At 41.8% G+C, this 26,244-nt stretch overlaps 2 protein-coding genes across 3 annotated transcripts; one reads left to right on the top strand and one right to left on the bottom strand.

Annotated features, from left to right (window-relative positions):
• Positions 1-149: 149 nt before the first annotated feature.
• idua (alpha-L-iduronidase) lies at positions 150-12,382 on the bottom strand. Of its 2 annotated transcripts, XM_080737992.1 has the most exons (14): positions 12,052-12,382; positions 10,834-10,974; positions 10,024-10,106; positions 9,512-9,619; positions 8,916-9,011; positions 8,529-8,731; positions 7,379-7,558; positions 5,663-5,879; positions 5,015-5,227; positions 3,770-3,891; positions 2,846-2,971; positions 2,151-2,227; positions 1,339-1,439; positions 150-413 (listed from the first exon to the last, which is right to left on the bottom strand). In XM_080737992.1, exons 1-14 carry the CDS (start codon positions 12,207-12,209, stop codon positions 313-315), a joined length of 1,926 nt encoding a protein of 641 aa, XP_080594118.1. In that variant the 5' UTR covers positions 12,210-12,382; the 3' UTR covers positions 150-312. The 2 variants fall into 2 exon arrangements, with proteins under 2 accessions (XP_080594118.1, XP_080594119.1); XM_080737993.1 differs by lacking the exons at positions 10,024-10,106; positions 12,052-12,382 and having other exon boundaries at positions 10,834-10,887.
• An 82-nt stretch (positions 12,383-12,464) lies between these two features.
• LOC308295435 (uncharacterized protein) lies at positions 12,465-26,016 on the top strand. The gene is made up of 8 exons (XM_080738489.1): positions 12,465-12,489; positions 13,527-13,802; positions 14,201-14,374; positions 15,096-15,207; positions 17,266-18,306; positions 20,093-20,181; positions 22,011-22,137; positions 23,348-26,016. The coding sequence occupies exons 2-8, from the start codon at positions 13,554-13,556 to the stop codon at positions 23,647-23,649; spliced, it is 2,094 nt and encodes a 697-aa protein (XP_080594615.1). The 5' UTR covers positions 12,465-12,489; positions 13,527-13,553; the 3' UTR covers positions 23,650-26,016.
• Positions 26,017-26,244: the final 228 nt, after the last annotated feature.

Genomic DNA, 26,244 nt, shown 5'->3' with positions numbered 1-26,244 from the left:
TTTAATAGCTGCCAGCATCACTTTTAAGCAATATTTTATCATTTCACTCTGGTGTTAAAAGTACACATGTATACAAATACAGATCTTACGATCAAAAGGCACATTCTCCTTTTAAGCAACGCTTTTGAACAGTTCTTGAAAAAACAAATCAAGTACTGTGTACCAGTCAAATCCAGGCAATGATTTTTAATACTGATCACAAAAGATGTATTTTTACACTGTACAAAACAACTATAAAACACTTTAAAATGCACTTGACCTTGCACACACTGCATGGTTTTTGGTGCCACCACAATAACTGGTCACCACCAACTAAGGGTCCTCTAAGTACCTCTCAGCCAGGGAGTAGGGTCCTGGCCTGCCCCAGTAGTCCACAGCTCGAACCCTATAAATACCACCAACGTCCTTGTTTACTAGAAAATAAAACACATTATAAAGATTGTTTTAGATGTTCCATTTGATTGAATTAACAACATTATGTCCAAAGTAAGACATTTATTAATAATGTCAGCCATAACAGCCGTTTATTATCTCATAACAGTGCATTATATTCTCAACAGGGGCTAACCTCGCCTACCAGGCTTTCTGGGGGGAAAGCTTGGTGTTCGTTCACAACAGGCCGTTTGGTTTCCGCCCAACGCGGAAACCACTAGAAGAAGCGGCGTCGCTTTGATTTGGTTCCCCCCGTTTGTTTCCCCAATCCCTATCAAAATGCTTGAGTAGCCAATAGTGTAGTCTTTTCAGTCGCTACGAGTTGGACTAAAAGATGCATATACCAAACAAATTTTTCAAAAGCAAAACTAGGAGTTTATTAGGTAGGTCCTAAAAGTATGTCCTTGAGCGCAGGGGAATTATTTTGGGTTAATACTGTTTCCGGTGGATAGTTCCGGCAAAATTGTAGTCTTTGAGTACTACAACATGACGTATTTTGGTTTCCGCTCCAGACCGGTTACAAGCCCGAAAAGTGAAGTGATCCCAGACTAAACAGGGGCTTGTCAGAGGAATTATTAGTATAGTAATAGCAGGTACATGGGACACGACACACTGATGCTTAACAGAATTAAAATGTAAGGTTAGAGCCAAGACATCGTTAGTATTCCATCAAATTATCAGTTTTCCTACAGTTGTAAGGAAATTAGTTTTGCCAAGGTTGAAGAGGCAACAAGATTACAGTCTTTGATTTTGTTTCACAAATGATTTTCAATTTTAGAATCCTGAAAGAAAACTCCATATATTGAGCTGAAAGTGACGTGACCCTAGTCCCTGTTTATATGTCAATGCCAATTTTCATTCGATTTTCCCACACACATATTTAAACAGTTTATTCATAGTTCTTACCAGGCGAGTAGACATAGGAAGTGAAAATGGTATTCCGGATGTTGATTCTGTGGTATTCCTTGTCATCCTTGGCGAACTCCACCTCAAATGTCTTGATGCATCTGTAAAGGCAAAATGACATTCTTATTTATGCACACAACTAGGGCTGTCACGATTATGTCATTTTACATGACGAGTATTTGTCACTCAAATAATTGCGATTAACGATTTAATTGAGTTTTTGTTGTTGACAATCACATTTCTGTTTGGCTTTTAGGCTTTGAAGTTGCACATGGTAGATATGACACATAACCTATACAAAGACATTAATGAGATATTTGACAACTTAATACTTAAAAAAGAAGATTGATAGTGGAAATATTTCCACTATTTTGCGTTTTCTTTTTTTTTTAAATATATGAACATTTTTCAACATGGAAACGATTATGACGTTTATGAAAAATTATCGCGATTATGTCAAATAATCACGATTAGACGATTATGCAATAATTGTGACAGCCCTACACACAACACCTCATTCTTTCATTCCTACAGAATTTCATGCAGTGAAAGAAGTGAAAACACTAAGGTATCTTGCTCGCCGCCTTAAGGCGCCCTTCTCCCTAAACTTATTAGACATATTTCACTATTATGAAACACATTTAAAAATAGTTCAACTAGCCGATCTACATCGACACATTGTGAGCTTGTAGATCGTCTATTTAAAAACTTTTAACATGTTTTTCAAAATAGTAAAAAATTGCAAAAAAGCTTAGGGCTATGGGGTAAGGCGGCGCACAAGAGAAGGCCCCAAGCATATCCTGTACACCTACTTGGAATCAACACAGTGATCTGACCAGACAACCAACACTTGGCCCTTGGTGATCTTGATGAAGCGTAATCCATTAACCTGATGAAAGAATAAATAAATAAAATGAAAACATTATAATAAAATCAAACTTGAATCATCCCCATTAGGACCTGAAGCGGATTCTACAAATGCCTAATAAAATCAGTAGTTCTCAAACCTTAATTAAACATTTTCAAAAATAGCAGATGTACAAGCTCGGAGAGCGGCACAAAGTGATGCACTGTGAGCTTGTACATCTGCTATTTTTCAATAGCCAACGCTAAAATCTAAAATGACACAACTGCTCTCCTGTTTTCAATGGGTTCAAAGAAGAAATTCTGCTGTTATGGCAGCCAGTCGCAGGATACACAAATGGTATGGGGCTGTTAAGTCTGACATCATTTTGTAGGCAGAGGAGAACTTTTGGGGCCAAAAGGCCCCAGCGCCCGTGAATCTTTTTACTATTTACAAATTTTTCATCTCTTTGTTGTTGAAAGATAAGGGGTAGAATGATACTTTAGTCGTTATTTTTGTCTCGGATCTGTTGAAATAGCGAGGGACAGATATTGATAATAAATCTGCTTGGAGGTCTGACTACAAAATGATGTCACGGCTTAAAAGCCCCATAGTTAGTAAATCTATAGAATTAGAAACCTTGATTGCTACGCTAGCACTGACCTGGTCTGGTGCGGCCCTGGGCAGAGCACACACATGGACGAGGAGAAGGGAGGGTACAGGGAGCTTGGCCTTCAGCGTCAGAGTGTCCCCTGCAGGAACCGGTGAGGGTCCATCAACCTGAGGGTCCTAACCACAACATTAACCACTTAATAAACCCTATATACTACATCAGGGGTCTTCAACGACGTTTTCAGGCCAAGGACCCCTTAGTTGAGAGAGAGATGAAGCAGGGACCCCCACACACTTTTCATAGATTCCATATAATGTCATCGTTTGACAGCGCAATCGTGAGTGTGTTTTGGATTAATGACAATTTGTGTTTTCGGATACTCAACCACTTGAACTGTCAATACTTATAAACCTGATCTTTCACTCTGTACTTAGGCTGCTCTTTTCCCCCTCCACACTCTTTGCTGAAAATAGCCGATCTACAAGCTCACAACGCCTCGCGCTGCGAGGCGTTGTGAGCTTGTAGATCTGCTATTTTTTGGCTAAAGTTCTCCCAATATGGACATTAGGGTTCAAGTGGTTAATAGAAAAAAGGAGATTTTTTTTTCTATCACACAAAGATTTGGAGGACCCCCTGTAGTAACTCTGAGGACCCCCTAGGTGTCCCGGACCCCCTGTTGAAGACCCTTGCTATATACTTCATTGACTGGGGTCTCGCAGGGCTCTATTATGGACTCCTCCTTTTCCCCCCCTCTATTCCAAATCTATTCACCGAAAATAGCCGATCTACAAGCTCATAAAGAGACTTCTGAACTGAGCTTTCAGCGAAACTGATATCTAGTAGGTCTGCACAACAATACAGGGCATATTAAAAAAGAATATTACATTTCATTTCATGAAGAATAATAAACGTATTTTTAAATCAATATAGATGTTATCTGAACACATTATAGTTTGTTTGGGAAAAAGAAATACCTCTTCACTCCTGAGCTGCCTGAACTGCTCTGCCGAGGGGTAGTCTGGACTGCCCATACTTTGCCACAGCCGATATGGGTTGGTTACGTTATTGTCCAGGTAATATGTGACATACACCAGCCCTTAGTGGACAAAGACAACATAAACATAATGATAGGTTTATTCATTCCATGCCATGGATGTACCTTGACAGATTTCTTATGTAAGCCCAGCAGGCCATTCTTGACAGATTTATGATTTTTGACCAGTAGGTGGCACTGTTGACTAAGCCAATGTGTGTGAGCTCTCATTCACTCCAATTGTAAACCTTCTTTAAAACAGCTTTCATTCAAATCGATCTAGCTTTGCATGGGAATGTCGAAACCGGACGTTTCTTTTTCCGTGATTTCATGGCATCCATGGGCATGTTTGAGACCATCAAATTCGTATTATTATTTTTTATAATCTTTTTAAGGTCAAATTTCAAGTTCAACTTTGGCATTGTGGGCCTTTGGAGGTTAAACAACCTGGCAGTGAATGACATTTGTGTAGTTGTATTGTAATTTCCTGCACCCAAATGGGAGGACCTATAGTACACTGCAGACCCATCTGCTGGTTGTGTTTTGATTCACCATTCATCTTCATTCATCTTTGAACTCAGTTAAAGCTTGAACCTTTGTTAAACAGTCATTTCACGTCAGATTAAAACACATGAGTAAGATATTTGGTAGGGAGAATGCACGCACACAGACCTAAAACAGAATATTTAACCCGATTTCCAGGACTATATAACAATAATTCAATAAGTCGCTTACCAAAGACAGGTAGTGTATGCCAGTGGTTCTCAACCTTTTCAGGCCGTGACCCCCGAAATAATCATATTTGAACTGGGGAGCCCGGCACCCTGACGAGCACTAAGAGTTGAGGAATTTTGTATATGTTCTAGTGTGAAAATAGCCGATCTACATGCTCACAACGCCTCACGTTGCGAGGCGCTGTGAGCATGTAGATCTGCTATTTTCACAATTTCTGCCTCTAATATTTGACAATTTGGCCAATGTTTGATTTGTCATTTCAAAGGTATTAACTAAATAAATAACCAAAGACAATGCATAGCTATTTTTCCAGGACCTTCCAGGACCCTTGATCAATTCCAAAACTTTTCCAGTACTGGAAAAATATTTTTCTAATTTCAAAATATTTCCAGGAATTTCATGACCGTGGGAACCCTGCTAAAATGAGTTTGACACCCTGCCTTAAACCAACCCTTTAGTCCTGTCAGTCCTTTCAGTGAGATGGTGATGTCATCAGCCTGTGTGGAGGTGTGGTTGTCATCACTGTTGTACACCAGCACAGCCGCCTGCCAGCTGTCAGAGGTGCCTGGTACAGGAGGTCTGTGAGTGCTGGCCAGAACTCCCACTGTGCTGCAGTTGCTGGCACCTCTGGAGTCCAGTACCTGAGCCACCACTTGGGTTTCACCTTTTTGGAATATGGAGTCACACAGGGAAAAGCAGTAGTTTTATGGGTTCAATGGGTGTAAGCCGTGCATCATTTATTTCAGCACTGTAGCAGGCATTGACACTAAGGCTTGCCCATCTGCCCCCGGCAGGTAAATACCGGGTTCCCACACATTTTTACCAATTCATTTCCAAAACTTTTCCAAAACTTTTCCAGAATATTTAACCCAATTTCCAGGACTATATAACAATAATTCAGCTCAATAACAAGTCGCTTACTCCTATGTGCAATGCCCAAAGACAGGTGTATGCCAGTGGTTCTCAACCTTTTCAGGCTGTGACCCCCGAAATAACCATATTTTAACTGGGGACCCCCCACCCTGATTTATTTTGGGGGTCACGGCCTAAAAGGTTTGAGAACCCCTGATCTATTCGATTTGAGTTCAAAGCTCCTCACCTAACAGAGCCAGCAGGCCCATGGCAGTGAGGACAGGCTTTCTGATCAGCTGAACATGCGGAGGGTGGGTGTTGTTGACCTGGAAGCGTGCAGTGAGGGTGCGCTGGCTGAAGGGGTAGGGGTGGTAGCTGAGGAAGGCATTGTCATTACTCAGCAGCGTGTAGTTGACGGTGCCGTTCCGGTCAGCCATCAGCAACTCCTGGTGCTGGGAGATCACCTTCGGACAGAGAAATATACTCGTACTTGTTATATTGTAGGATAAGTACAGTGGCCAGCGGCCCTGGCACCAATGTAGCCTGGGTTAAGCATTACAATATATCCTCTCAGTCGCTCAGTGGGTATTTACTGCCACTGGGTAAGGGTAAGGGAGTTGATTCACTGACTGCATAAAATGTTGTATGCATTGGGGCTACACATTCTACGAATATACTCACCAGAGCTAAGATAATACAAATGGCTTTAAAAACATATCTTTTTACATTTGGAAATGTAAAAAGATTTTCTTAAAAACAAAAAAAGGAAGGGATTAAATAAATTATATAATGATTATTATATAGCCCATGTTTTTTTTTTCTGTTCAAAAAAACAAAATATAAGTAAATCAATTGTATTCAGATCTACTGTATGTAGCCAAAATGGATGATAGCATCATCAAGGAAAGATCAGATTAAGTATTGGCAAACGACCTGGTTAAAAGAGCTGTCTCTATTACACTTACCCTTGGAAAAGATCACATGTTCTATTAATAGAAAATAAGAGATAAATAGATCCCTTTGTTAACTAATAAGAAAGCACCGATCTGGAAAGGACACTGCAGGGCTGTATTTTGATTGTCTTAAGTACCAGCTCTTATGCCTTAACTTAAAGGCCTGTCCATACTGTCTCCGACCACCAAACCTTTCGTCTGAGAATTCCGACTTTCCGACGTGCAGCTTTCCGAACTCTCTTCGGGGTAATCCTTTTCGGAAGATGCGAGTGACATCATTTTATAGTTGAACAGGACCTTTCCGACGAAAGGTTTGGTGGTCGGAGACAGTATGGACAGGCCTTAAAGTTAAGGCATAAGAGCTGGTACTTAACCCATTTAGGCCTAGGATTATTGACTGTTTTAACTATTGAAAAATAGCAGACCGAGTGCTGCTCTGCGAGCTTGTAGATCTGCTATTTTTGAAAAGTCGTGAAAATGAATGTATTTTCAAAGCGAACGTTTGTAACTCAAATTTTGCTTCTGGGTGGTCCCTCCCTGGAACTAAATATTTTGAGATGCGGGTCCGTGGCCAAATAAATATCATTTTGGGGGTCCTTCACATGAAAAGGTTTGAGAACCATTGATATAGTAGTCTCTCAAGAACAGACTAAGTGAGCTCCATTTAAGTGAAAAGGACCTTTTCTTTGACGATGGCTAAGCCAGATTGCTGACATAGAAACATAGGTTTTTCAAAAAATCTTAGAAGGATTCAAAAGACACTTATAGAATCTGGTCAAAATTCTAATTTTCACGATTTTTCAAAAATAGCAGATCTACAAGCTCGCAGCACGGCACTCGGTGCCGTGCTGTGAGCTTGTATATCTGCTATTTTTCAATAGTTAAAGCATAAAATAATGATACACAATAATGTGTACCCGTTCTATTAATATTGCACGTAACATATCAGCAGCATAATCTTCTCTATCCAACAGTATCACACGTTCATTTGTACCATTGCTGAACCTTACTTTGACCACCATGGCTGCATATGTGACATCAGCTCTCCAGGTCTGAGGTCTGGACCAGCCCACCAGTGGGTCCGCCTCGTCATTGTAAACAGGGAGGCTCCGGAAGAGAGGGAATCGCTCCTGGATTTCACTCACTGTCTGCAGTTCCTGCTGCAGGATCGGCAAAGAGTATCCACCTCCCTGGAAGACAAGCAAGGTTGTACACAACACATCATGGTATAAATCAGGGGTAGGCAACCTTAGGTACGGCTGCCAACATTGGCACAGGGGAGGGTGATCACTGGCACACTGGCATAAATGTGGGGGGTTTTATTTATTCATTGAATATTCAAAAAAATTGTTTAGTTAGTTAAGAGGACAACTTTGTTTTTTTACAACAAGGGTTCATATTTTAGATAGTCATTAGAGAAAAGAAAGGATGAGTGTTAAAATGTTTTCATTTACTTCTTTCTAGCATTTTAGTGATTTTAATTATTTTGATTTGCATGCATGCATGCAAGTGGCTAAATATGTATTTCTAGACACAATAAGCCCATTCCCAAGATGCACCGCAATCTTTCAGGGGCAGATGTGACTTATGGGGGCTGGTGCAAATAGTAACAAAGAAATTGTCAGCTTATAGACACTTAGACAGTGTCTAAAAATACATATTTAGCCACTTGTACGCATGCCCCCAACCACTGAAATCAAAATACTAAAATGGCTTATTTTCTCCAATTACAATCTAAAATATGAACCCTTGTTGTAAAAAACTAAAGTTATATCTATATCTATATATATAAATTACATCCTGCACAAAATTCTACATTCATTCAAACTCCTAACTCTGACTGGGGAGGGAGTCTGGGAGATAGGTGCAGGTTATTGCTACTGATCATTATATCCTGGAAAAAAAGTAAAGGTTGTTATGTATATGGACAATCAAAATGGCATGATATGGCACACTGACTATCAAGAAAATGGAAACATGGGCACTTCATGTCAAAAAGGTTGCTGACCCCTGGTATAAATGATAACAGGTGTACCTAAACTGTGTAATTGTATGTAACGCAACATACATTTTTCACGTATTCTATCCTGGGCTTACATAATTCCCAAACAAATAGTTTAATCATTTCTCAGACCTGCGCAGTAAGACTGGCAATCTCACCTTCTTATGCAGGGCGATATAGTCAAGGCGGACGCCCGTCTCTGCAGTGAAATAGTTGGTGCCATTGTAGCAGTGTTGGAGCATGGCCCAGCAGTACGGTGAGTGAGGGGGAGAGTGGCAGGAGTCTCCTGGACCCCCAAACCTCAGGACACTGTTGGCTGCCCGCAGGCCCTCTGAACAGGCATCGTAGTAGTTCAAGAAGCCTACAGATCATGCAGAGTGTGTTTCATAGGTCATTTGCATAGGCTATTTGCTCACTTTCATTTCATTATCGAGCCATGCACCTAAAATACTTTTATTTCATATTTCAGTGTTGCAGGCTTTCTGCTTCGCAGTCATTTCTCACAGAAAAACACAGCCTTATCACGACTGCAGTTCTGTGCTTACCTTGAATTGACATGGTGATGTTGTCAAAATCATGGTTGTTGGGCTCGTTCCAGGTCTCAAAATTCCACTGAGAGACACTTGCCATGCCATACCGGTCTATAAAGTAGAATCAAGTAAATCTATTAAATACCAAGCCACCGACAACATTCACACCATAAGGCACTGATGAAGTGCATGGATCATCAGGGTTGACTCCATACTGTATAATACAGCTTAATATATCATTTATTTTACAGTACATATGCTCTCAATCTACATAAATCAGGTCGGCTATTTTTGAGGATTTTCCAAATAGTTTGACATTTTTTGACATGCCCAAAATGGGGATGCCAGGGTGAAAGTGGCTAATGTGGTTATCTACTTAAGTTAAAACATGCAGCCATGTACAAACGGCACATGCTTTTCCCGGGTGTCGCTCTCCATTCCGACATGTCGCCACTCCGAAATTGACTTCTTATTGTCCGAGTGGCGACACTTCCATAGGGGTTAGGTTTAGGGTAAGGGTTAGAGATAGGGTTAGTGTCGGAATGGAGACATGTCGGAAAGGAGACATGTCGGAGTGGCGGGGTGCAACCGCTTTTCCCAGTTGTACTCACCAATGTACCTCTTGGCTGTGAGGTAGACCAGGTTCCTCCACTCAGTCACCTGTTGTTTGGACTCGAAATTGGTGAAGTAGTTGGAGACGCTGCCCATGAGTTCAAAGCCTGCACCATGATGAAGAGAAGGACGTTGTAGTTAATTTGCAAGGAACAGCTGTGTTTTCCAACTCCTCTTTATATGTAAATAACACCACATTTTTACAGGATTTTCAACCACGAAAGAACCAAAAAACGCAATTGTTTAAAATGTATATATTATTTTCTTTTGTGATTAATACTTTGTATTGCTTTCCAGTTTTGGAAATACATACTTGGAGAAATAATGAACAGGCGTACAGACATCTTTTGAATAGAACATCATCACAGACAATGTTATACAGACAAGAAAACAACAAGAGCAAAGAATGAAAATCAAACTATGATAATGTTGATTTTTATATACATGTATCTGTGCATAAACTTGAAAATCATGCAATGTTTTGACCATACCAGTCAGAACAGTACTGTACCTGGCCATAGGCCATTAATCCACAGGAGCTCGATGAGCTGATCCAGTTTAGTGAAATCGTACTGGACTCTTCCTTCGACATCTCTACAACAGTCCACAAACAGAGCAACACCTAAAGATCCTTGCTGTAGTCAATCAAATGTCTTGCTTCTAAATCAAATGCCACAAGGTGTGACAGCTGGTAGAACATGTTTGCAAATTAACTGTCAGATAATGCATGCAAATAAGTATTGCTGTATTTTTACATTTTACAGGTAGGTAGGGCACAGACTTATTAAAAGCAAGTAAAGACATGCATAATAATACACAGAAAGAAAGAAAGAAAGAAAGAAAGAAAGAAAGAAAGAAAGAAAGAAAGAAAGACCAAAAGAAAGGGGGTCATAGTGAGCAAATTTGACGTTCTTTCAAGAGAAAATAATGTATCTAGTCTTAGGAATGGGACGATATGAAAATGTCATATCACAATCTTTTTGACAAAAGAAATTGCGATTTACGATATTATCGTGATAATCATAATCCACTATCCTGGGGCAGAACATTTGCAAAAAAGAATAGCAGATCTACAAGACAACATTTGAAAAAGAGTGAAAGTACGTAGGCCTATATTATAAGTACCTTTTACCAATAGGGTTTAAGTGGTACTGGATATGCAGCTCGGCAAATAAAAGGCGAATTGAACCCAGTGCATGACAGAGGACGGTTTCACGATAAATTAAATCTCCACGATAGGATTATTGTGAGTGTTTTTTATCACGATAAACGATAATATCGCTTATCGTCCCATCCCTATTGAGGCTCCACTTGCACTTACTGTGCGGTGACCAGCTCCAGCATCCAGTGAATCCTGACCTGCTGGATGCCTCCATGGGGAACTGAACCCACATAGGCCAGGTTCAGCTCCTGGTCTCTGCTCAGATCAAACCTGTGAGCCTGGGTGTGCGGGAGAGGGGGGCTGAAGGACACATGTTCTTGGTTTAAGAATACTAGAACTGGAAGGAACAAAGTGCTGTAACATCACATCAATGAATGGTAGTGGTGTAAAGTAGCTAATAACATTTACTCACGTAATAAGTACAGATTTGGGGTATTTTTTAGTTTACCGGTATTCTAGTATTTCAAATTTGCCGTACTACTTTTATTTCTACTCCACAACATCTCAGAGGCAAATATTGTACTTTTACTCCACTACATTTATTTGAAAACTTTAGTTACTATTACTTTCGTTACTTTGTAGATTGATTATTACAAAACATACATTAACCACTTCAAACCTATTATACATTTCGTCCATTTGAAAAATAGCAGATCTACAAGCTCACAATGAGTCGCGATGCAAGGCATTGTGCGCTTGTAGATCTGCTATTTTCAAAATATACATTTGAAAACTTGAGATGAGACGCTACATAATGAGTACTTTTACTTTTGGTAGGCTACTTTAAGTACATTTTGATGTCAATAATACGTAGGCTACTAATAACTTTTACTCAAGTCAATTTTGAATTCTAGACTTTTACTTGTAACAGTCAGAGTATTTCTACATGCGGTATTGATACTTTGGTAACACTTGCTATGCATCCTATGTCTATAATGCATCATAATCATAAACATACGTATAATGCATCATAATCTGCTTATAACACTGTATAATTATAGTTAGCCTATAAGAACTCATTAATGCTCACAATGTTTTATAACAATAATCATAACACATTATAAAGCATGACTTATCAAGTATTATAACTGTCTATAACAACAAGCAACAAATGACCACTTATAGAACTCATTAAAGCTCACAATGTTTTATAACAATAATCATAACACATTATAAAGCATGACTTATCAAGTATTATAACTGTCTATAACAAGCAACAAATGACCACTTATAGTGACTTATAATGACAGTTTTGATTATAAAGCATTTTAACATGATTATAATGTCTGAATTAACAGGGGATACTTTTACTAGAGTAAAACATTTTGAGCAACTTTTCCACCACTGCTAGCTGGATTCAATCATTCAAACACCCACCAGAACCCTGTGCTTCTCCAGAAGTGCTTCAGATCTCTCAGTGGTCTTCCGACATCTACTGTAATGACATGTGAGGATGCTAAAGTGACGGTAATGTGTTCCAATAACACCGAGACAAAGAAAGTAACCGCTACTACATGCTTACAACAAGTGAGCATGTTTGAAGTATGGCTAGCTTGTCAGCTAGTTAACCAAGAAGCTGAATCGCAAAATATATATATCTGCGATCATATTGTCTCCAACTATGTGTCGATAACTAACTGCAATAATATACCGACCGATCGTTGTGATGTTCATACATAGCTCAGTAAAACAAAAACACTAGTAGTCAGCTGAGCATCACGCGTTTTGGACCATAGGGTTGTTTGGACCTCGCCGCACGCCGTACTTCCGGCAACAAGCAGGACGTTGGAGCATCGTGGATCGACCGTTAGCAATGTAAGAATGTATACTCTTAATATTTAAATGTTTTATAACTCTATAAAGCATGAGTTATTTCCTCCGTAGGAGAACAGTTAACCCTTCCATTGTGTTAGGGTCATTTCTGATCCGTTTTCAACTTTATATAGGTTATCCTATATACAAAAGTAGCCTACGTTTTTCTTACAAGGCTTCGTGATATCCTCAGAAACAGCTATTTTAACACAACCCGGCAGAGAAGTTAATTCCCCCTAAATTATCAATATTACATTTTTACATTTTTGGAAGTGTGTTCTAATATTAGTTTATTATAGCCAGATAACATCATTAGCCATTGTCTTCATTACAGGACAGAGGACATGTAATGAGTGAATTTTAAAAATGTCATTGTTGAAAACGAGCGATATTGAAAGATGACACCCTAACCCAAAATAATATTTTAGTGTTCACATGGATATGAATGCATGACAGCTATATTTTGGGCTGAGTATTTAACTCACAGGTCAAATCTGAGCTTACTAGGATCTCCTTTTAGTTGACCGTGTACCAGTGAACTGTACTGTCATGAAATTGTACATTTTCCTTTGCAAACTTTTAAAGAATTAATCAATCAATCAATCAATCAGTGTTATGTGTAAAGTAACCAAGTAAATACACTTACTTAATTACTGTATTAAGTATTTTTGGGTTATTTGTACTTTGCTTGAGTATTTTCAATTTCCAATACTTTTACTTCTACTCCACTACATCTCAGATCAAAATATTGCACTTAATTACTCACTTCAATTATTTGAAAACTTTAGGTACTTGTTACTTTGCAGAATATAACAAGCGTTGTGAGCTTGCTTTGAGTTACAAAAGTTTGCTTTGAAAAATATTTATTCAAAGATTCATGATTTTTCAAAAATAGTAGATATGCAGCGTCGCAGCGCGGCACTCTGTGCCACGCTGTGAGCTTGTATATCTGATATTTTTCAATAGCTAAAGTATAAAATTATTCCAGTTCTTAATGGGTTCATTAAAACATGCCATGTACTTTTTTGCACCGCCGACAGACACACTACAAAGCCACCAGCTCCGCGATGAAGCCGCCCACTCGCCCACGGTCCAAACCGAACCGATTCAGCCGTGCCGCCAAGGCCGGCATCGAAGCGCCGCTGCGGCAGCAGGACCTCAGGCACAAGAGGAAGCTGGTGTGTGGCTGGAAGGTTGGCCACAGGCAGAGTCTGCTGAAGGGACTCAAAGCCCAGGGCAGCACCATCACCGAGGGAGCCGCCGCCCTGGACTACACCGCTCTGCAGACACACCTGCCCAGTAAACCTGTTACTGAGGTAAATACCTGCCCAACAACCTTGCCCCTCTCGGGACACTGTTCACCTTTTTTTGTATCGGGGAAAACGGTAACCAGGGTCCCTTGCTCCTTAGTTCACTCTCCCTGATACACACGTCGCAGCGCGACGCGTTGTGAGCTTGTAGATCTGCTATTTTCAGCACACAACCAAGTGTAAAATGAGTCATTACGATACCATCAAGGCCTGCCAAAATACATTTTAGTGTAAATTAGACTAAAACTAATACTTTTCAGGTGACTAAATTATGACTAAAACTAAATGACATTTTATTCAAAAGACTATGACTAAAACTAAATCAAAATTTGCTGTCAAAAACAACAACTGTCCCGGACTAAACATAGCGAGTAACGACTTAAATAACGATAATGTTTTTATAGATTCATTCCATGGTGGAAGCTCTTCAGACCAGGCTGCTGAGCCACACGCACCACAGTCTGCGGAGCCAGAGCCGAGAGCAGCAGAGGATGAGCAGACCCATAGAGCTGTGGCTGGAGCAGGCCTCCCGCGTGAGTGGAACCCTGGAGGAACCCATCCTTACTGCCTTCTCCCAGGTAAACACCGGTTACATCCCGCCACTCCGACATGTCTCCTTTCCGACATGTCTCCATTCCGACACTAACCCTATCTCTAACCCTAACCCTAAACTTAACCCCTATGGGAGTGTCGCCACTCCGACAATTAGAAGTCAATTTCGGAGTGGCCACATGTCGGAATGGAGAGAGACTCCCGTAAACACCACACTAAATCTGTGTTTCTCAACCTTTTTTTCTGCATGGGCACACTTATCATGTCCCAAGAATCCATGGGCACATCAACATAATACAGGGGTGTAAATATCATCACTGTCGGGAAGAAACCTTGTATCTCCAAGTTTCAAATTTGTACGTTTCTTCGCAAAGTAAAGCCCTGCTTCATAATACAAGGCTGTCGCACAACAGTTGTGAAAACAGCAGATCTACAAGCACACGTTGTGTGCTTGTAGATCTGCTGTTTTCACTAGTTTAGAACATTTTATAGATGATAAATACAAAACGAACGGTTTTGGACATACAAGGTTTCCATCCGACAACGACGATATGCTATAAATATAAGGTGCTGGGAGTGAAAATTATAATGTAGGGGTGCCTCGGATTAAAACAAATATTTATGGGGTGCCCTGCCTGAGACAAAAAAGTTTGGGAACCCCTGCTGTAGGCAGCCAGGTCTGTTTGTGTCTGCCTGTTTCTATGGACAGGTGGTCTCACTCAAAGTCTTCCTTCTCTCTCTCGCTAGATGTTCACCATCTCCTCCATGGAACCTGTCTCCCAGAGGAACCCTCACAGCCTGGCGGGCGGTGGAACCGGCAACCTCCTGACAACCCCGCCCCATAGGGCTGGATCTCCAGGTAACACATCCTAGGACACGCACACGCTTCTGGACACACCTTCTCTGGGTGAGGGTCAGTTGACATTTCTTCTGCGCTGTCAAAGATTCACTTACATTACACAGGGTTCCCACGGTCATGAAATTCCTGGAAATAGTTTGAAATTAGAAAAATATTTTTCCAGTACTGGAAAAGTTTGGGAAGTTTTGGAATTGATCAAAATAGCTATGCATTGTCTTTGGTTATTGATTTTGTTAATACCTCTGAAATGACAAATTCAACATTGACCAAATTGTCTAAAAGGCAAAAATTGTGAAAATAGCCGATCTACATGCTCACAACGCCTCGCAACGCAAGGCGTTTTGAGCATGTAGATCTGCTATTTTCACAATAAAACCGTGTTATACAAAACTCAACTCCTAGCCTGAAAAGATTGAGAACCACTGGCATACACTACCTGTCTTTGGGCATTGCACATAAGAGTAAGCGACCTGTTATTGAGCTGAATTCTTGTTATATAGTCCTGGAAATTGGGTTAAATATTCTGGAAAAGTTTTGTAAATTAATTGGTAAAAATGTGTGGGAACCCTGATTACAGTAAAGGTTGTGTGAGTGTCTTTCTTGTTTTCATGAACTCTTTGACCCATCAAGACGCATCTGTGTCACGTAACCACTTCAACCATTATTATTTATACTTTCGCTTTTCAAAAATAGCAGATCTTCAAGCTCGAGATTTGTTTTTTGCAAATCTTTGAATATATATTCTTTTAAAGCAAACATTTTTAACTAAAATCTTTGCTTCCCCGGGGATCCCTGGAACAAAATATTTTGAGATGGGGGGGGGTCCACAGTCAAATACATATAAGTTTTTAGGTATTTTTCAGGTCTTAATGTGTTAACTGCCAGAGTTAAAACATGGTATGGGGCTTTTAAGCCGTGACATCATTTTGTAGTCAGACTTCCAAGCAGATTTATTATCAATATCTGTCTCTCGCTATTTCAACAGATCCGAGACAAAAATAACGACTAAAGTATAATTCTACCACTTTCCTTTCAACATCAAAGAGAAGAAAAAATAGTAAAAAGATTCACGGGCGCCGGGGCCTTTTGGCCCCAAAAGTTATCCTCTGCCTACAAAATGATGTCAGACTTAACAGCCCCTGCCTCCCTTTGCCAGTGATCTCGTAAACAGAAAATTACATTTTCAGCTTGGGATACCAATTTCATCCAATCAGGAGAGAGAACTCCACAGAGGTCATATTATCACCATCGGTTTTACATTGTTCTTGAACAGTTTGTTTCTTTGTGTCCTCACCTTATTTGCACTTTCTTTGTGGAGTTCGTTCTCCTCATTGGATCAAATCGCTGTCCGGAGCTGGCAAAGGGGAGGCTAGGACAGGAAAAAAGTGCACGCACACAAACACCCCTTTTAAAAATCCTATCAATAATGGATTTTTCCATCTCAACTTGAGAACTTCTTGGTCTACTGCAGGGTTCCCCAATAGGCGGCCCGCGGGCCATTTGCGGCCCACGGGGGGCTACTGTCTGGCCCACACCAACCCCAGTAATAATGGTGGTATAAGAGCAGCAACAACACTAGTATATCGCCGTTGTCGGGTGGAAATCTCGTATCTCCAAATTTGTACGTTCTTTCGCAAATCATACAAGGCCGTCGCACAAAAGTAGTGAAAACAGCAGATCTTCAAGCACTTGTGTGCTTGTAGATCGTCTGTTTTCGCTAGTTTAAATCATTTTTAATATGATAAATTCAAAACGAACGGTTTTGGACATACAAGATTTTCACCCGACAACGACGAAAACTGTCGCTGGAGTAGTGGGAACGCCACCGTTGCCCCCTGCAATGTTGTGGCCCTCGGCTTGGTACCCGAGACATAATTCGGCCCTTGGGGAAAACTAATTGGGGAACCCTGGTCTACTGTATGTTTTTAGATGACTTGCATTTGATGTATTACCTGGTGCTGTCCTTGCTTATTGTAAATCACTGTGGATTAAGAGTGTCTGCTAAATGCTTACAACATGGTAAATTGTCCCCTGTGTCCCCTTCCCTGGCGTGTTCAGTGAGGACCCCTACACCCCACAGCAGTGCACCGAGGACCCCTACACCCCACAGCAGTACAGTGAGGACCCCTGGACCCCACAGCAGTACAGTGAGGACCCCTACACCCCACAGCAGTGCACCGAGGACCCCTACACCCCACAGCAGTGCACCGAGGACCCCTACACCCCACAGTAGTGCACCGAGGACCCCTACACCCCACAGCAGTACAGTGAGGACCCCTGGACCCCACAGCAGTACAGTGAGGACCCCTACACCCCACAGCAGTGCACCGAGGACCCCTGGACCCCACAGCAGTGCACCGAGGACCCCTGGATCAGACACTTCCCAAAGCCCTACACCTTCTGCCACCATATCAGAGACACCTATGGCTTGTCCCCAGTCACAGACTCCTCCTATGGGTGGTCTTCAGTCCCAGACTCCTCCTATGGGTGGTCCTCAGTCACAGACTCCTATGGGTGGTCTTCAGTCCCAGACTCCTATGGGTAGTCTTCAGTCCCAGCCTCCTCCTATGGGTGGTCTTCAGTCACAGACTCCTATGGGTGGTCTTCAGTCCCAGACTCCTATGGGTAGTCTTCAGTCCCAGCCTCCTCCTATGGGTGGTCTTCAGTCCCAGACTCCTATGGGTAGTCTTCAGTCCCAGCCTCCTCCTATGGGTGGTCTTCAGGCACACACTCCTCCTATGGGTGGTCTTCAGTCCCAGACTCCTCCTATGGGTGGTCTTCAGGCACACACTCCTCCTATGGGTGGTCTTCAGTCACAGACTCCTATGGGTGGTCTTCAGTCACAGACTCCTATGGGTGGTCTTCAGTCACAGACTCCTATAGGTGGTCTTCAGTCACAGACTCCTATGGGTGGTCCTCAGTCCCAGACTCCTCCTATGGGTGGTCCTCAGTCCCAGACTCCTCGGGTCAGACCACCAGCGTCTCTCCACGCCCATCCACCAGAACGGTGGCGGCACGATGTAGATTTCTCTAAGATCTATCGCTACCTGAGTGGATTCGACACAGAGAAGCAAGGCCCTGTCTTCCTCACTGCTATGGGTGAGAAAGACCTCTTTATGTCTCTCTCACAATTCCATGTTGTATCGATGTTGATACCATAGGAGAGATAACAGGCACAACTTTGATCAAAATAACAAGTCCTCTACATTCTCTAATTGTGTAGACCTCTTGTAAATTTAGTAATGCAGATGTTTAACTCTTTTACTGCTTCGAACGTTAAAGTTATACCATGTAACTTTTTTTATAAAACAAATCTTAAAATGGTCCTAACTGTTAAATCGCAAAAGTTTTAGAACCCCCACTCCGTTATTTTCAGCTTCAAAAGCCTTCTCTTTATATGTTTTCTATGAGCCGTGAGGGGGGAGAATTTCGCGGCAAAATGACGTCATCATACTACCGGCCAATCACAGCGAGGGTTATACACTGCCGGCCAATCACAGCGCATCTTGGAGTGGGGTCGCTAGGGCGGCCATATTTGTAGTCTTCCGTGTGTCTATACTCGGGTGCACGGTGAAGCATGGTGAAGGAGTGTATATCTCCGGAATGGCTGAACGCACAGGAACCAGGGACCCCTCAAAAGATAGATCTCGGCGAGGTGGAGGCAGACGCGGGGGTGTGAGAACCGAAAAACGGCCGAAAGACGCGGACGCGACCGAGGTTTGCTATAGAGCTACTGACCACAAGTTGAGCAACTTACACAGTATAGCTTTAACGCTCGTCCCAATTCTGACGGCGCCGCCAATACGAACGCTCGTTCTTTTACCTTGTTTGAGCACTATAAGCTGATGAAGGGTCGCGCGGGTGTGTACAGTAGCAGCAGCTCCCGTAACGCTGCTCTCAAATTTCCACCACACGTAAACATCAATGGAGTCCCAAATCACTTCCTGGCTGTATTCTGTAGACCTGATCTAGAAAATGCATTTCTACACTCTGAACGACGGAAAGAGGGAGGGAGGGCCATTTCACATTCATTCCTTGCCTAAGGCTTCCCCCTGCCGTCAGTTTGGCTACAGTACACAGATATATACAGGTATGTGTCCATTGAAAACGATTATGTTTGGAAATAATCCATAGATCATTTTCTATAACATCGCAAAGGTAAGCTACTTTTTGATGGCTCCAGCACAAATAAATAAATATTAAATATGGCAGTAGAACTGTTAACAATAATTTAACTCTTGGGGTGCGTAAAATGGAACCAAACTTCTGAGGTTGCGTGGATGTAACGGGAACAAAAGCGTTCCCTTTTTTCTTTTCTTTTCCATTTAGGCCTAGAATTATTGAATGCTTTAACCAGTGAAAAATAGCAGATATACAAGCTCACAGCGCGGCACCGAGTGCCACGCTGCGAGCTTATAGATCTGCTATTTTTGAAAAAAGTCGTGAAAATGTGTGCAAATCTTTGAATATATGTATTTTCAAAGCGAACGTTTGTAACTCAAATTTTGCTTCTGGGTGGTCCCTGGAACTAAATATTTTGAGATGAGGGTCCGTGGCCAAATAAATATCATTTTGGGGGTCCTTCACATGAAAACGTTTGAGAACCACTGACATAGTAGTCTCTCAAGAACAGACTAACTGAGCTCCAGTTAAGCTCCGATGTTGCACGGCTCAGCTGTTCTTAGAGGCTGCGTACGAAAAGACCCGCCCCCACCTGCCTCTGATTGGCCTACCAACTACCGTTTCTGTGACGCACGCGGAAGCGATGCAGCATCCCTCCGTCCTGTGATGCATACGCCCCAGAGCCGATGGAGGCGTCTCCCTTTCATATATCTATGCTAAAAGTCCTTGCTGTCTTTCCATGTTTTTCTTCTTCTCCACCCAGAGAGTGCGGTGGTGTTGGACCTACTGATGAGTCTGCCTGAAGAGCTCCACCTACTGGATGGCAGTGAACTGCACCACCACTTCATGGAGGTGTGTGTTTGTTTGATTGATTGATTGATTGATTGATTGAATACTTTATTAGAGGTTTGCATAGGAAAAGTTACAGTTTCATGACGGCACAGTTCACTGGTACAAGGTCAACTAAAGGGATACCTCAAAAAAGCTGTTGGGCTTGTTTCATATGGGGTCCTTTTTCTTTAACTCATAACATAGAATGACATAGCCTGGGTGCCAGTCTGTTCGCTCCGTTCCGCAATTTGTTTTGTCTCTCCTATCTTCAAGGGGAGGAACACGGCTTTCCAGCAAACCGCGGCTTCCGATTGGTCTGTTGTGTGGATCAACCCTAACCCTACTCTGATTCGTTGGAACTGACAACACCACGTGGCTTTCCAGCGGATTGGGCTCTGGTGCGGGGCGGGACAAATACACCAGTCTGTATTGGCTGGCTGATGACGTAGCTACCCTAACCCTACTCTGATTCGTTGGAACAACACCCAATCAGCAACCACCTTGCTACGTCACAACGGACGTTTAGAAATGCGAGTCAACTGATTCAACTGATCCAAATAGACCCATAAGGGTCCATTTGGTTTTATTTTACGCTCTCAGGAGTTAAAGATCTATAAGGGTCCATTTGGTAACCAACTCTCCATCATTTAGCTGGGGACCTCCTGGAACCCCCTCAAGGACCACAGGTTGAAAACCAAAATGGACTCTGTAACTCTGAGAGTGTAACAAATGGAACCAAATGGACCCGTACAGTAACTCTGTAGCTCAGTGTACAAATCTGGGACCAAATAGTAGACCTTGAAATTAAACTCTTTGTTTTTTCTTATTTCAAAAGATTTTCATACATCTTTCAAAGGAATAAATTAAAATGTTAACCTGGCTTAACCCTAAAAAAAAGTGTTGTGAGCTTGTAGATTTTCACTAGTTTGGGATCTTGTGAGACATTACATTTCTCTTTCGGGTCTCAAATCTAACGCTTGGACAGGATCACCATCACATTTATTGTCACTTCACACGATTAGAGGTGGAATTCTCTTTCCTACAAGCTCCCAACATTTGTAGTTCTCACGGAAGAATAGAGAAGAAAAGACACAGAGTTAAATCCAACATGCAGTGGATGATGTTGTTCTACAGAGGGTGTCGATACAAGTAACCCCCAGCAGGGGGCATTGTTTGACAACATAATGAACATACAACAGCATGTTCAGCAACACACACATTGTTTTAACATACATACATTAATTAATTCATGCAAAAAAAGAGAAATAACTATCAAAAAAGGATCTTTAGTAAAGAAAAACTAAATCTGGGCACAACATTTTCCGATGATTTGGGGGTAATTCTTAGTTATCAACCTTTTCAGGCCGCAATTTTCCCCCTGAGAACGTTTGCCAAAAATAGCAGATCTACAAGCTCACAACGCCTCGCGCTGCGAGACGTTGTGAGCTTGTAGATCGGCTATTTTAGGCAAAGGGGTAGAGGGGGAAAAAGAGCAGACTAAGTACAGTGAAGGATCAAGATTATTAAGTATTGATGGCTCAAGTGGTTAAATATCTGAAAACACAAATTGACATGAATCCAAAATACACTGATGATGTGCTGTCAAACAATTAAACTATATGGAATCTATGAAAAGGTTGTGGGGGTCCCTGCTTCATCTCTCTCTCAACTAAGTGGTCCTTGGCCTGAAAACGTTGAAGACCCCTGCTCTATACACTTAAACCTTATGTTGGTTTGTTTACTGTTGAGTGAGAAAACAATGTTTCAAGTTAATCATCTGGGGACACCCCGACCCACATGTTGAGAAGCACTGCTTTAAAGGTGCTGTCATCTCCTCTGTGTTCCTCTAGGTGTACAAGTCCCTGTCATCTCCTGCCAGCTCCAGCCTGGACCCGACGACGTTCCCAGTGAAAGCTGAATGCTCCAGGACTTCACAGAACACACCCACAGCCTCTGGGGGACCCAGAACACACTCCAGTAAATTACTCTAGTCTTTTAAAATATCATATGCATTGTCACAAGGCCCCCACGTTCACTGTTTCTCCAATGCTCACAACACTGTGCTGTGAGCTAACAAAGTACTCACTGAGAGAATGAGAAATTACTGGGATTGCCTGCACCGAAAATGAATGAAATAGTCTGCATTAATGATGTAGATCCAGTACGGTCTGTTTACGTCAGACGTCCTTGGTAGTGGAGTAAAAAGTACAGTATTTGCCTCTGAGATGTAGTAGAGTAGACTGGGGTTCCCAAACTTTTTTGTCTCAGGGCACCCCATAAATATTTTTTTAATCCGAGGCACCCCTACATTATAAGTTTCACTCCCAGCACCTTATATTTATAGCATATCGTCGTTGTCGGGTGGAAACCATGTATGTCCAAAACCGTTCGTTTTGTATTTATCATCTATTTCAAACATGCACAAGAAGTACAGGGCCCGCACACCATCTTCAACTTGCCAAAAGAACTCTCTTTATTTAATGCAACGTTTCGGTCAAAGACCTTCTTCAGGCATGAAATGAGATGCCTGAAGAAGGTCTTTGACCGAAACGTTGCATTAAATAAAGAGAGTTTTTTTGGCAAGTTGAAGATGGTGTGCGGGCCCTGTACTTCTTGTGCATGTTTGAAATGATGTTGACCCCCGCCTACGCACCCATCGCTAAGCTTTGATCAGGTGTGCATAAGACTCTGTTGCGTATTTATCATCTATAAAATGTACTAAACTAGTGAAAACAGCAGTTCTACAACTGCGAGGCGTCGTGTGCTTGTAGATCAGCTGTTTTCACTAGTTTTGTGCGTCGGTCTTGTATGATGAAGCAGGGCAAAAGACGTACACATTTGAAACTTGGAGATACAAGGTTTCTGACCGACAGTGACGATATTTTAGTGATTATGTTGCCAGGAAAATGTTGAGATAATAGCCATTTTGGTTAGAACTGACTGAAAATAACTTTGTACTTCAAGTTTAAAATTATACGAAATAATATTTTTTCAAGTGTCCAAATAAATTTCAAATATTATCAAATGATCTCGCGGCACCCCAGGGTGCCCCGTCACCCACTTTGAAAACCCCTGGAGTAGAGGCATAAAGTATCAAAAGAAGGGAAATACTCAAGCCAGTAAAGGTACCTCAAGTACAGTACTCTAGTAAATGTACTTCATGTACTTTCTCCCCCCACTGACCCAGCTCCGGCAAGCCGTGGCGCACGCCGTCCCGACAGCCAATCAGATCCCTCCGCCGCCTATCCGGAGAAGAGCGGCGAGCCGTCGCCGAGCAACCGAGTCGGGAGAGGCGGAGCTACCAGCGGTCAGGGGCGGGACCAGGACGTGACATCATCTATGTCCACCGCCACCGGCCGGACCTGTCAATCATCCTCCACGCAGACAGAGGAGAGCACCAATTTCGGGCGGTCTGAGTGGGAGGGGGCGGAGCTACGGCCCCTCAACCCCTTCCGGGTTCCTCTGAAGCTGTTGGCGCGACACACGTAGTCGTTCCCACCGCGCCCAATAAAGATGAAGATCTCGTTTTAAAAGTCTTTCTCAAGTCAAGTGGATGGTAGCGTCGACGCCACAACGATAACACCGACATATCGTTATCGTTATCTTTATCTTTATCGTGCCTTGTGGGAATGACGCTTTAATAACTGTTTCCTCCACCGCACTCCTGAGTGACAGTTACTTTACAGCACCTTACATTTATGTCCAATATGTAAATATATAGTCTATGTCACACAAGACAAACCTGACAGAATATATTTTTCTTTAATAGGACAGAGTTGAAAATTACTTTTATAATTGGCGTTTAACCACTTAAACCCCAGCATCCCTATTCTAGCACAAGCTCACAACGCGTCACGTTGTGAGCTTGTCGATCTGCTATATCTGGTGAAGAGACTTGGTGTCCTGTAGGCGGAAAAAGATCGCACAGTTCAACTCGGGTCTGTTTTACTGAGTCTTAAGTTGTCAAAATGAAGTGATGTTGATGAATTCCAAATATCAAAGTATTCTGGGTCACCAGTCACCCCTGGACGGCCCCACTTTGAGAACCCCTGACGTAGACAGACAGCTTTAACAGCTGCATTACGTTGAACTAAAGCGTGAACGTAACATTTTAAGTGAACTAACGACTCGTTCACGATTCTTTCTTGTGATTCTTTCTTATGAACGAATCTCATGAACGACACATCACTCGCCGCCACGACTGGTTCTAGTCGTTTAGATTCCATTGAAGCCAGCATTTCTGCAATGGAAGCATGTCACGCTGCCACGCCTCCTCTATGTTGGGTAGGTCGTTGATTTCAGATGAAAGAGTATTGGAAGTGATCACACTAGCAATGATGCTTTTGAATTTGAATAGTGAAAAGTAACAGTTTTGGACATGCAGGGTTCCCACGGTCATGAAATTCCTGGAAATATTTTGAAATTAGAAAAATATTTTTCCAGTACTGGAAAAGTTTTGGAATTTATCAAGGGTCCTGGAAGGTCCTGGAAAAAATAGCTTTGCATTGTCTTTGGTTATTGATTTTGTTAATACCTCTGAAATGACAAATTAAACATGGGCCAAATTGTCAAATATTAGAGGCAGAAATTGTGAAAACAGCCGATCTACATGCTCACTCGCGTTGCGAGCATGTAAATCGGCTATTTTTACAATAAAATCGTGTTGTACAAAATTCCTCTGCTCTTAGTGCTCATCAGGGTTAGCTGGGGGTCCCCAGTTCAAATATGATTATTTCGGGGGTCAAGGTTGAGAACCACTGGCATACACTACCTGTCTTTGGGCATTGCACATAGGAGTAAGCGATTCGTTATTGAGCTGAATTATTGTTATATAGTCCTGGAAATCAGGTTAAATATTCTGGAAAAGTTTTGGAAATTAAATGGTAAAAATGGGTGGGAACCCTGGACATGGCATATTATGAGGTTTCTACCCATCAGAGACCATGACATCTTTGCATCAAGTCCAAGCCTTTTGCTGTGAATGTATTTATGTACAGAGCCCTGAATACCAGATGGTCTCTACATGGGGTCTGGGGACCAGCTATGTAAATCACAATGTGTGTAACTACTCGGATACATAAATGGTAAATGGTGCGTAGCGCTTTATTCCAACGCGCTTTACAGAGATTGTACATTACATTCACCCATTCACACACACATGCATACACCAATGGCAGAGGAAACCATGCAAGGAAACCTGCTCATCAGGAGCAGTTAGGGGGTTCAGAATCTCGTAGCTTTCTCAAGGACACTTTGACACTAACCACCTAGTACATACTAGGCTGTTTGAAAATAGAAGATCTACAAGCTCACAATAGCAAAAGCTTGTGAGCTTGTGCTATTCTGCTATTAAAACGTATTTGTGACACGCTGTGAGCTTGTAGATCGGCTACTTTTGGTAAATGTTCCCGTCCCACCCCAGAATAGGGAGGGATGCTAATGTTCAAGCATTCTCTCGAGACAGAGTCTGTAGCTGGCTACTGAGGGACAACCCGAGTGGGTGTTCCCTTTTCTTTGACGATGGCTATTGGCTAGCCAGATTGAGGTTCAAGTGGTTACTGTATGTCATAATGTCATCAAAAAAGAACTTCTGGGAACTCTGATTATAATGTCATAGACTCTGATTTAGACATTGACTACTGCATATCACTGTTATCATTCACTTGTTTTCATTATTACTATCATTATTGTTTGTTGTTCACTTGTCCCTGTATAAGCAGTGTTATGAATATGATTTGTTTTATGTTTCATGTATGTAACCCTTACCCATGCCAATAACGTTTTTGATATCTAAATGAAAGAAAAATAACTGATGCCATGTCTTTGCTGACTGAATAATAAACAGGTGGAAGCTTGTGTGTGTGTTTGTTTGATTTATATGTAAACTAAACCCATTTTTTTCCACCCAGTGTGCTATTTGCCTAAGCTGTAATCCTGGGCTCTGCTCTCCCTCTGCCAACCTGGGGAGAGCTTCTATCAATAGGCCTATATATATATTTTTAATTGTAATCATTTTTAGTAAGTAATGAATAAGTGTTCATAATTTATAATAAGAGAAACAATGTTTTTCATATGTTCCATTGA

This window comes from Nannobrachium achirus, assembly GCF_963921795.1.
Source record: "Nannobrachium achirus genome assembly, chromosome: 12".
Lineage (NCBI taxonomy): Eukaryota > Metazoa > Chordata > Actinopteri > Myctophiformes > Myctophidae > Nannobrachium > Nannobrachium achirus.
Note: the sequence above shows the minus strand (reverse complement) of the source record. Positions and strands in the feature narration are given on the sequence as shown.

Coding starts and splice junctions, on each gene's coding strand:
- idua (XM_080737992.1), bottom strand. CDS start 12,209: ATGCTCACTTGTTGTAAGCATGTAGTAGCGGTTACTTTCTTTGTCTCG. Junction 10,975..12,051: donor TGGAGAAGCACAGGGTTCTG/GTGGGTGTTTGA, acceptor TGTGTCCTTCAG/CCCCCCTCTCCCGCACACCC. Junction 7,559..8,528: donor ATATCGCCCTGCATAAGAAG/GTGAGATTGCCA, acceptor CTTGTCTTCCAG/GGAGGTGGATACTCTTTGCC.
- LOC308295435 (XM_080738489.1), top strand. CDS start 13,554: ATGAAGCCGCCCACTCGCCCACGGTCCAAACCGAACCGATTCAGCCGT. Junction 13,803..14,200: donor CCAGTAAACCTGTTACTGAG/GTAAATACCTGC, acceptor ATGTTTTTATAG/ATTCATTCCATGGTGGAAGC. Junction 22,138..23,347: donor GGGACCCAGAACACACTCCA/GTAAATTACTCT, acceptor CCACTGACCCAG/CTCCGGCAAGCCGTGGCGCA.